Source organism: Marmota marmota, unplaced genomic scaffold (genome assembly GCF_001458135.2).
Source record: "Marmota marmota marmota unplaced genomic scaffold, marMar, whole genome shotgun sequence".
Classification (NCBI taxonomy): Eukaryota; Metazoa; Chordata; class Mammalia; order Rodentia; family Sciuridae; genus Marmota; species Marmota marmota.
The window spans coordinates 2488182-2499185 of NW_026000138.1; the positions used below are offsets into that span (position 1 = coordinate 2488182).

At 57.7% G+C, this 11004-nt stretch overlaps 1 protein-coding gene across 1 annotated transcript in view; it reads right to left on the minus strand.

Moving 5' to 3' along the window:
• Positions 1-11004, minus strand: part of Setd1b (SET domain containing 1B, histone lysine methyltransferase) — a 27318-nt gene that overhangs the window by 9463 nt on the left and 6851 nt on the right. Inside the window, exons 6-12 of the mRNA XM_048785483.1 lie at positions 10155-10808; positions 5525-6346; positions 3842-4103; positions 3366-3745; positions 3183-3273; positions 1958-2473; positions 10-689 (exon numbers count right to left, since the gene is read on the minus strand). Of these exons, the coding sequence (XP_048641440.1) occupies positions 10-689; positions 1958-2473; positions 3183-3273; positions 3366-3745; positions 3842-4103; positions 5525-6346; positions 10155-10808 (3405 nt within the window). The remainder of the gene's footprint in view (positions 1-9; positions 690-1957; positions 2474-3182; positions 3274-3365; positions 3746-3841; positions 4104-5524; positions 6347-10154; positions 10809-11004) is intronic.

Consider the following 11004-nt stretch of genomic DNA (forward strand, 5'->3'; position numbering starts at 1 on the left):
CCGAAGGACAGCATAGGATGGTGGGGATCGCCGGGCCGGCCGGCTTCCTCTGATGGGGGGTGGGCAGGGGGCCAGGGTGGCAGGCAGCAGAGGTGGCAGCTGGGCAGGGGCCCGAGCCTGGGCCCTCAGCACGGGGACAGGCAATGCCAGGGGCAGGGGCAGGGGCAGGGGCAAGGGGAGAGGGAGGCCCGTCTCCAAGAGCACCGGGGAGGCCAGAGGGCCAGAGCGCTCATCTCGCCGGCCAGCCGGGAGCGGGCAGACAGGTAGGAGCAGGGGCCCGCTGGGCTCTGGGAAGGTGGGTGTGAAGCTGAAGTCCCGGCCAGGTGTCCGTGGGAGGCCCCCGCTGCTCAAGCTGGGGGACTGGGATGGGTAGGAGAAGGGACTGCCAGGCACCTGTGGGGAGCTCAGGGACAGGCCGCTGCTGCCCCCTGATAGCGGGGGCTCCCCGCCTGGTGTGGCTGGCACCGTCTCCGTACTCTGAGACTTGCCCAGGCTGCCACAGAGGCCAGGAGTACGTGGGGGCTGGTCCTCAGGGGGAGGCTCCAGAGGGACAGTTGGGTGTAGGGGCTCTGGGGTCTCAGGCTCTGGGGGTGGGCTGGGTGGCCGGGGTGGCCGGGGTGGCGGCAATGGTGGCTGCAGAGGCAAGGACAGCATTGGAGGGGGCTCGGGCTCCACTTCCAGATGATCTTCTGCAGAGGAGAGCAAAAGCCAGAGCATCATTATTTGATCCAGACAACTCCCAGGACATTGTTCCCGCACCCTACTACGCACTGGATACTTAAGTGCCCAGGGTTCCTGAGCAGTTAAACCAAACACCGCTTGGCCCCCAGCCAGGCACACAGTGGGTGCTTCATTTAAATGGTGGTGGGGTTTGTTGAAGACATAGGAGACATGGTTGCTGGCCTTTCAGTGTCTTCAGGACCATGAATCTGGACTGGGCTGCAGCATTGGCCCAGCATGCACAGGCCCTGGGTTCCAACCCCAGCAACACACAAAAACACAAACAAAAAAAACTGTGTTCCTGTGGCCAAGAAAACTTGCTCTGTGATGGAACAAAATCTAACAAGTCTCCTCGGCAAGACTTGTCAGAGCCTGCAAGGAACCCTGGTATGCCTCCCTACGGTCACAGAGCACACTGGTTAATGTGTCTGTTGTCACCTCTTACCCTGCCCTAGAATATAAACTCCACGAGGACAGGTATTTTTGTCTGTCTGATCCACTCTTGTATTTTATATGCCTAAAAGAGTACTGGGGACCATAGAACCTTAATGTCGAATCTCTATTCAAGGATCTGTGGTTTGTGGGCAAGTAAATAAAACAAAATACATTAAACTAAATACATCAGTTTTCTTTCCTGAAGACTGAGTAAAGGCAGGTATTAACTCGAGTGGCTATGTTGAAACTAAATAGCGTCACACATCTGGTTCCACAGTGGCTCTGGCCACATTGCAGAAGCTCAGTAAGCAACACTGCATCTGATGGCCACGGTACTGGTCAGCGCAAAGACAGCATCTCCACCATTGCAGGAAGTTCTACAGATGGTGTGATCAGAGCTTTTCATGTGCTTTGTGCAACTCCCTCAAGGGAGTGGAGGATGCAGAGCTCATAGCCCCTTTCCCTGGACTCGTACCCCAAGGCCATCCCACTTGCCTAGAACTAAAATGACCTTACCTTTGGGAGCAACTCACAGGACCAATGGTCTAAGCACTAAATCACAGGGGAAATCCTGGTACTATGGAAGAGAACAGCCCTGGCCCCTGGTGGGCTCGTCCCTCATGGTTCTGTGCCTGATTCAGGCACCTCATCTCATTATGAGCCCATGCGACCCCATGAAGGAGATACATCTGCTGACGCCATTTCAGAGGAAACTGAGACTTGTGAAGGGAGCCTGGGCTGATTCTGACAGCAAGGACATCTTGCCTCCTCCACTGCCCTCCCAGGAGGCTGCATGTGGTACCTGGAACATGTTCAGGGGACATTGGGGGCTGAGCTTCCATCTCCCTGGCAGGAGGCTCTGGAGACAGCAACATGGCCTCTTCCTGGTTCAGGCTAGCCTCTTCCAGGGGCTCCTTGCACCCGACCAGCTCCTCAACATCCACAGGCAAGGGGGGCTCCTCCAGGAGAGGAGTCTGCTCCTTGGGGGCTTCATCCTCAGCTTCAATGTCCACCTCTTCTTCTGTGCCCAGCGGCTCCACTGCAGATGCCCCTGGGGCCAGAGACACCTCCTCCTTGTCCTGCTCAAAGTCCTCAGCACCTGCAGGTGGCATGCTCTCATCTGCCACTGCCACTGCCTCCTCCTCCTCCTCCTCCACCTCTTCCTCCTCCTCTTCTTCCTCTGGCCCTGCCACCATCTCCTCTTCGTCCTCCGAGGACGAGGATGAGGACTCGGAGCTTGATTCAAACTCAGAAGACTCAGAACTCTCACTGGATGACTCTGCCTCTGCCTTGGAGGTGGCAATGCTCACCGTCTCCTCTGGATGTGCGACAAAGGGAGAGTCTGGTGATCTGTGGTGCTCCTGCCCCGGGCCAGATGCCTCCCCAGAGGCCACGAACTGGGGGCATCTGGCTGAGCACAGCCTCAGGCAGGCATGTGTGGAGCAGGGTTGATAACTACACTTCATTTTTAAAAACATAACACAAAACCAATTGTTCATTTTAAAGCGAATAATCCCACTGAGCACGGAGGTGCACGCCTATAATCCCAGCCACCTGGGAGGCTGAGGAAAGGCCTGCAAATTCAAGGCCAGCATGGGCAACTTGGCAAGACCCAGTCCCAGTATAAAAGTAAAAAGGCTGGGGCGGGGGGTAGCTTGCTTGCCTAGGATATGTGAACCTCTGCATTCCATCCCTGATACTAAAAAATAATAACTCAAGAGAGCAATCCCAGTTCCATGCCTCCTCTGCCTAGCTGTGCGACACTCTCGCCACCTCCCTGGCCCACCCACCAGCACGCAGTCCTGGCCCTGGACACCAGGCTCTCCCTGCAGCTCTGCGGCCTCGGCCTTCTGGCTATTGCAACGAGTGGAATCAGAAAACACTGTTGTGCACTCTGATGAGTACGGATTTCAAAAGCGTGCTTTCCTGCCCCAAAGCACTCTTTGGGGGGCTCCTTGCACCCTGCCAGGTCCTCAACACCTCTGCAAAGAGGGCCCAGGGCTGGCCATGCTGCTCGGCCTGCTCACCGCCTTCTGAGTCTCCTTCGTCCTCACTCGCTCCTGACAGGGCTGCATCTTCACCCTCATTCTCGGTGTCATCGCTGTCCTCATCGTCATCCTGGGGGACAGGGAAGGATGAGGACAGGTAAGCAGGTGGCCTGGGGCTACCTGACGGGCCTAGAACCCCGAGGCAGGCCTCCCAAGGCAGACCTTCTCAGATGTGCTTGAGCTGGAAGAGCAGGACACCTGGCTCTGGGGGCCGCCCTCCTCCTCCTCCTCCTCCTCTTCTTCCTCCTCCTCCTCGTCCGCTTCCTCCTCGGCTTCTTCCTCCTCGGCTTCCTCCTCAGTGCTTTCCCGCTCCTCCTCCTTGTCAGAGGCTGAGGATGAGGGTGAGGTGGTGGAGGACCCAGAGGATGAGGACCCAGACGAGGACGAGGACACTGACAAAGACTCCTTCTCATCCTCCTCCCCGCCACTGTCCAGCTCCAGTGGCCGAGCTGGCCGCCGCCGCACGCCCACACCCTTGGGGTCCCGCTTGGCCAGCTCGCAGGGGGCATCTGCCATGTCTCGGTCCCGCTCCCGCTCAGACTCTGTAGGAAGAGAGGACAGTCTCAACCAGGAAGGGGAAATGGGGGCAAAGGGAACCCCAGCCCCCAGTAAGAAGTTAGAGGTGACCAGGCGCAAACCTTCGTCTTCTTCATCCACAGAGGTTGAGGGCCGAAGGCGCTTCTGGTCACCAGATGATGCTGTGTCTGGTGGCTCCTTCCTCTTGACCTTGAAGGAAGGCAGGCGAATGGCCCCTCGCAGCCCAATGCCCAGGCCCAGGCCCTCATAGCCCAGGCCTTCGCCTTTGCCCCATGACTCCAGCAGACATGAGGCAATTCGGTCCTTGGGCTTTGGCCGGTCCTCGTCCTTGTGCTCGCCTGACTTCACAGGGGTCAGCGAAGCCTGGGATGGGAGAGAAGCAGGGAATTGCCATGGTTGGAACATTGCTGCTGACCCCAGAGGCCCACTCCCTGAGTGGCAGTGACAGCAGCCTCAGGTGACAGGGAGCCTCCTGTCTGCACTCCTGGCATGCAGTTCACCTTCCTCAGGAGGCACCAGAGCCCCACTCTGCCTCACTGACCTGCGCATCCTCACCTGCAGGGTGGGCTACTCAGGACAGAGGCCTCCAAATTTAGAGACGAGACTCCAAAAGCAACACATCCTCACTGGAGGTGTGTAACCTACACCATGGGGACGCAAGTCTCATAAGTAAGATTTACACTGTCCTTATTTTTCTGTTCTTTTCCAATGCATTAAAAACAATACCCACGGACTTTACTTGGCCCCTGCAGTTCCAAAACGCTGTGCCTTTGAGGGACGTTTTAAAATGAGCCATATTAAAAGCTTCACATCGGGCAGGTCACCGAGGCATGGTGGCTCCTTTCATTCAAATTGTTCTTGGTAGCTATTAGAAGCTGTTACTATGACTCATCTGGTAGGGCCAATGTAATCAGGGTGAACCACAAAGCACCAGACATCAGAGATGTCAGGTGGCTCATTCTCATTTTACTGTTCCATCTTACAGATGAGGAACGGGCTCTGACAAGTGTGCTTACCTGGACTGCAGAGAGCAGGCTCTTAGTCACAGCAGCATTTCCCAAAGCGTGCTTGGCGGGAGGGGGATAGCAAAAGTGATAACCCTGGTCACCTCTGGGGACGGGGGTAGAGGGGACTGGGCCTGAGGGTAGTGACTGAGAGGATTTTAAGATAGTGAGAGATGCTGCGCATGACAGCATGCAGCTATGGCCCTAGCTTCTTGGGAGGCTGGGGTAGGGGCATCGCCTGAGCCCAGGAGTTTGGGGCCAGCCTGGGCAGCATAGCCAGACCCCATCTCTAAAAAGAGAGGAAAAGAGGAGCGGCAACGGTTACTGCTGGTCTATGAGATCACCAAGGACATCCACTGCGTAGAGAGGAAAAGCTCTCCCACCAAGACAGGTCTCTACCAAAGGCCACCCAGGATAAGGCGGGAGCCAAGCCCAGTGTGCTTTGGTGTAGCCCACCTGTGCTGCTGGGCACATGGTGCCTCTGTGCTGTCCCAGGAGGTGGCCATTGGGCACGTGAGAGTGCTGAGCACTTGAAGTCTGGTGAGGGGAACGAGGAACCCAATTCACACTTTCATTTCAACCAATCTAATCGAGCGAGTGGACTAGTGGGCACTGTTGACAGTAGTCAGTGGCCCTCTCCAAGTGCCAACCAGTCCATCGCCCCACACAGGGATGCAGATGGCAGTGTATCTGTCACACACCTTGCAGAAGGGGGCACCTGGCCAGGCTCCTGCCCCACCCCCACTGGCTACCTGGGGTGCTCTGCACCCACCTACCCACCTTGGCCATCCGCTCCTTCTTGTCCCACCACTCGTCAAAGGCCCGGAAAGCCACCACCTCCACCATCTTGCGATTCAGGTCACGCTTCATGATGGCCTTCAGCTCCTTGAGCACCACCAGTAGGACGCCATCCACTGTGGCCTTGTGCGGGTCCTCCTGACGTGGCACATAGCCTGGTGGCGGCACTGACGGGTCAAACTTGGGCAGGGGTGGCCAGGGCTGCCCACGGCCTGGGCCACTGCTGCTTAGGGAGAAGGGGCCCCGGTAGGGCGGCAGGTTGACAAACTGTAGCCCAGCTGAAGCGGCAGCGGCTGCAGCGGCCATGAAAGGTGGGTAGGGACAAGCGCCCTGGCCTGTCATCAGACGGCTCAGCATCTGCGTTTGCATCTGGAAGGACATGGGCATGCCACCCCACTGGCCGCCCAGCACGTGGCTCATATCCACCTGCATCACAGGAAACAGCCCTGGTGGAAAGGGCGGCAGGGGCGGCAGGATAGGTGGCGGGGGGACGCCAGGCGGTGGCGCTGGCAGGGGTGGTGGGGGCACGGTCACTGCAGGATGGGCTGGTGGTGGCGGTGGTGGGGGTGGAGGCAGAGGTGGGGGCATGGGGAAGCCGGGCTGGGGCGGGGGTGGGGGTGGGGGCAGTGGTGGGAAGCCGGGTGGCGGGGGCAGCGGCAGGGTAGGGGCCAGCACATTGGGGCCTGCCACAGCTGCTCCCCCTGTGGTCACCACCATGGGCTTGGGGCAATCAGCACTGGTGATGGGGGCTGAGGGCATCTCGTCGTCCGAGATCTCCATGTCCTCGCCTGAGGACTGCTGGCCCTGCGGAGAGAGCAGAGAGGGCAGTGAGCAGGGGAGGGTGGCCAAGCAGCTCCAAAGGCCTCCTGAGTATCCAAAGGCAAGATGGATCAGCAACATGGGCTCCCAGCAGTGTGACCTCTCCCAAGTCACTCAGCCTCTCCAAGCCTAGTTTCTCCATGTGCATAAAGGACAGGAGAGCACCTGCCTCTTGGGGTTACCATGGGGATCTGAGCAGTCACTCATTTAACACATGCCCAGCACCTGCCTGCCAGGCACCTCTGCTACGCAGGGACACACACAAAGGTGACCATGCAACACATAAATCTTGCTCTTGTGGCACTGAATTTCTAGAATTCAGAAGACAGCCAGAATGAAGGCAGGAAGTACATCATGGAGAAAAGGAAAGGGGTAGGGTGGGGGCAGACAGAGGGAAATAGCTTCTGTTTCAATTTGAGGGATTGTTTCAATGTGTATTCAGAGAAGGTGATATTAAGAGTTAACATTTCTGTAGTGCTTCCTATGTGCCAGGTAACTTTACATATATTAACTCAGTTAATCCTTAGAACAAACCTACAAAGTAAATGTTATCTCCATTTTTACTAATGAGGAAATTGGGGCACAGAGAGCTTAAGCAACTTGCCCAAGACTTCACAGCCAGTAAGAGACAAGCCAGGATTCAAACCAGGAAGTGGCTCAGTCAGACTGCTGTCCTCACTCTGGCCAGGAGTCTGGAGCAGAAGGTGACATGTGAGCCAGGCTTGGGTGTGTGAGTGAGTGGGTTTAGCAGCATTAAGGACTCGTAAATAGGAATCGTGCTCTGCACCCAGTTTTGTGGATGCACCCATTGCAGGGTGGAGAGCACCTTCCACCCTTCCCCATCTATTCTTTTTTTCTCCTGCAGTACTGGGGATTGAACCCAGGGCCTCACTTGTGCTAGGCAAGTGCTCTACCACTGAGTTACAGCCCCGGCCCCCCACATCTCACTTCTTATATGAAGAAGAGCCCAAGAACCTTGTGACCTGGGGGCCCACTAGGATCCCTCCAGACAAGTGAGGAAACAGACCCAGCAGGGGCACGGTCTGTCAGAAATAGGGCCAGGACCACCCTCCAGACACCCATCCCACAGGGACTATGGCTGGAATGCAGAAATGGCTGGATTGGGGGAGGGGGCAAGGATGATCGGGGTCACAGATGACCAGGGAGGGCCCTTTACTATAGGATCCAGTGCACAGGCTTGATCCAGTGGGAGGCCCCAGACTGGGTTCCTCCTGGTGTAGGTGGAGTGAGAAGCTAGAGAAGGGGTGGAGATGAGAGGGAGGGGGCCACCCCTGGCTCTTGTGTGACTCAGGCCCTGGCTTGGATGAACAGGCTGAAAAGGAAACAGAACTTGCTTTTTTTTTTTGGTTAGGCTGTGGATGGAACCCAGTGCCTTGCAGATCTAGTGACTGCTGAGCCATGTCCCCAGCCCCCAGCTTGGGCTTCTATAGGCTGAAAGAAGGCGTGCATCGGAAGGCTGAGGGGATGCGGTCTGTGTAGGATGCAAAGCCAGAGGTCAGGCCTGTTCAGGCCTCCAAAGAAAATGGGAGGGAGGGAAATACCAAACCTATATAAGAAGCAGGAAGCCCTGGATTTTACTAGGCACCCTACAAACGTACGCGCGTACATGCGCGCACACAGACACACACACACACACACACACACACACACACACTCCCCCTCTTCAAAGTAGCCTTGCACTTGAGGAAAGGACGGGCAGGTTGGGCTAGATATCGGGAGACAGCTCCCCAGGACATCAGTCCTGGGCAGCAGTGAGCAGGTGAGCCAGGCCAGAGCAGCACACAGAGGGTTAACCCAGGCCACTGCAGCCAGCCAATCACAGGAGCCCCAGCAGAACTCCAGCCCTTGCCCAGCCCCTTGGCTGAGCTGGGCTGGGGCCGCTTCCTAGCAGCAGGGTTCTCTCAATCTGAGACAGAGGCAGGTGCTCTCACCAGCCCATTTAACAGATGATGAAACTGAGATGCAGAGAGGGAAAGTGCCTCTCCAAGGTCACATAACCCATAAGTGACAGAGCCGAGGTTTAAGAACTGAAGCCCATGCTTTTCAGCAGCCTCTGGGAAGCAGGAACCCTCCCCTCCCACTGGCCCCTCTGGGTTGCTCCCTAGCCTCAACCCCAGCCTAGGCTGCGACTGAGCACAGCACTCCTAGCTCTCCTACACAGCACACCAGCCCCAGGATCCCCATCCTGCTCTACCCACTGCCAGCAGGGGGCTCCCGAGGGCTAGCCTGGAGCTCAACCGTGCCCAGGCGCCAGAGTCCCCCCAGACTCCAGGTCTCAGGTCCTCACTTTCTCCTTGCCTTAGGCAGCCCAGTGGAGGAGACCCTGTCCACTGGTGACTCTGGGCTTCTCAGCCCTGGACCGGCTCGTCAGCATGGCGAATGCCCCAGCTCCAGGCAGCCCAGAAGGAGGGGTTAGGGCCAGCAGCTCTCCACCTCTGCACACCTGTCAACTCCCCCTGCCTGGACCACTTACTGCCAGAAACCACTTCCCCAGAACTGCCTGGAGCCCCAGCCACCTGCAGCCCCTTCCCGGGGAGGCCAAGTTCCTCTCTGTTCCTCCCTGAGGCAGCCAAACTGGCCTCATCAAAGGGCCCAGGAAGGGGGGACTCTCCTCCCTGCTGCCCACAGGGGCACAGAGCTCCGACTGTGCCCCTGGCTGCTCATGCCTGCCTGGCCCACAAACTCCAAGACAGGTGTCTAGGAGGGCCAAGGCATGGGCCTCCACCAGGAGAGGAGAGGGCGGAGCCAAGTCCAGGAGGGTGACCAAACCCTCTCCTAACCTGGCAGCACCCTCACCCCAACCCCTGGGTGGAACTTTCTGGGGCTGGAAGTTTGGGCAAATGAGACCAGGGTGAAGTGAGGAGACAGCAGGGACAGTCAACTATGCACACTTCTGGCTACTGTCCCCTAAACCAGTCTTTAACTCCTTCCCTTGAAGAGGCCAGGAGACAGGGAAACTCACCTGCCTCGCAGGCTTCCCCATCTCTTAAGAGGGTACAGGCTGTAAAAGACAGTACTCCAGAGCTTCCACTGGCCTGGCTCAGCACAGTACCCTGGCTAGTCCCTCTCCTCGATGCCTGAGCATCAGGACCAGCCCTGAGCATTCCTAAGCCGCAAAACAAAGAGGGGGGCCTAGGGACTGGGGATATAGCTCAGTTGGTAGAGCGCTTGCCTCACATGCACAAGGCCCTGGGTTCAATTCCATCATCACAGCCATCAGCACAACCATCATCACAGCTCACACCCTCTAGAGGTCTCTGCAAACTCCATCAAAGCAGCTCAGGTCAGCAGGGCACAGTGGCACACGCCTATAGGATTGAGAGTTCAAAGCCAGCCTCAGCAACTTAGTAAGGCCCTCTCTCAAAATAAAAAATAAAAAGGTCTGGAGATGTAACTCAGTGCCCCTGGGTTTAATTCCCAGTATGGGAGAGAGGGGGCGGGAGGCAGCTCAGGGGAAAATTTATCTCATGGAAAACTCTTAACTCCCCTTATAAAGAGAGCAACAGAACTCAACCATGTTCTCCTTTTCTCCCTGGCTGCTAGGGAGCTCAGAGCCAAACCAGCTGCTTGATCAGTCTCTGGAGCTTTTCCCATCCTTTTTTTATTTTCTAAATTCAATCTGTTATATTGGCTTCTCTATTGGGGAAGGCATTGGCCTCCTAACCCTTTTGCTTCCAGGTCTTAACTAGTTATCCTAAATGTTTTAAGGGGAGAAAAAGTGGGACAGAGATAGACAAATCAATCCCAGATAGATGGACAGACATGGTGGTACCTCATCCATCTTCTCTGAGGTCGGGGTCCCGTCTCCAGCCAGGTCCAAGGCCACCTCAGCTGACTGGCCCAGAAAACCAGTAGGGTCTGGGGGGCCTGGCTCAGGTGGGGGTCGAGGCCCCAGGCCCACGTCCAGCTCATCATCCTCATCGGAGTCAGGCAGAGGCGTGGGGCTGATGTCCTCTAGGCCCGTGCTGGAGGGGCGTGAGGACGGGGGTGAGGGGCCGCGGAAGCCCGGCTGGGAGTTGGTGCCGAAGGGGGCCAGTGGGGAGAGCTGGGAGGAGGAGGAGGAGATGGGGCTGCCCTCCATCTGCAGCTCGGCATCCGAGTCCTGCTCCCGCAGGAAGGGCAGCTTAGTGCGCTGCTCCTTCAGCAGCATCTCGATGCGCGAGTCCAGGCTGTCATGGGGCTTCTCAGGCCCCGCAGGGGATGACTCCAGCGTGGGTGTGCCAGGGCTGTCACAGGGCTCAGGACTCCAACCAAAGGTCGGCCGGCCGCCTAGCTCCATGCTGTTGGTGTCGGGGGGCGGCGGGCCAGGCGGTGTGCCTGGCTTCTCCTTGGCCAGAGGCTCAGCAGGTGGCAGGGGTGGAGGTGCAGGTGCCCTCCGGAACTCCCCACTGTCACGGGCCCCAAAGGTGGCTGTGGTGGTGGGCTCCTCGGACCTCCCATTTGGGGCAGTTGGCAGCAGTGGGGGCAGCAGTGGCCCTCCCTTCAAGGCCCAACCGCAGGATTCAGCCACATTTGCCCACACTCCACCGCCTGCCCAAGCAGCCCCCACTCCTGGATTCAAGTCGGCCTTCTCTCCATACCAGACCCCAGCACCCCCTTTCCCCCCGCCCCCCGAGGAGCCC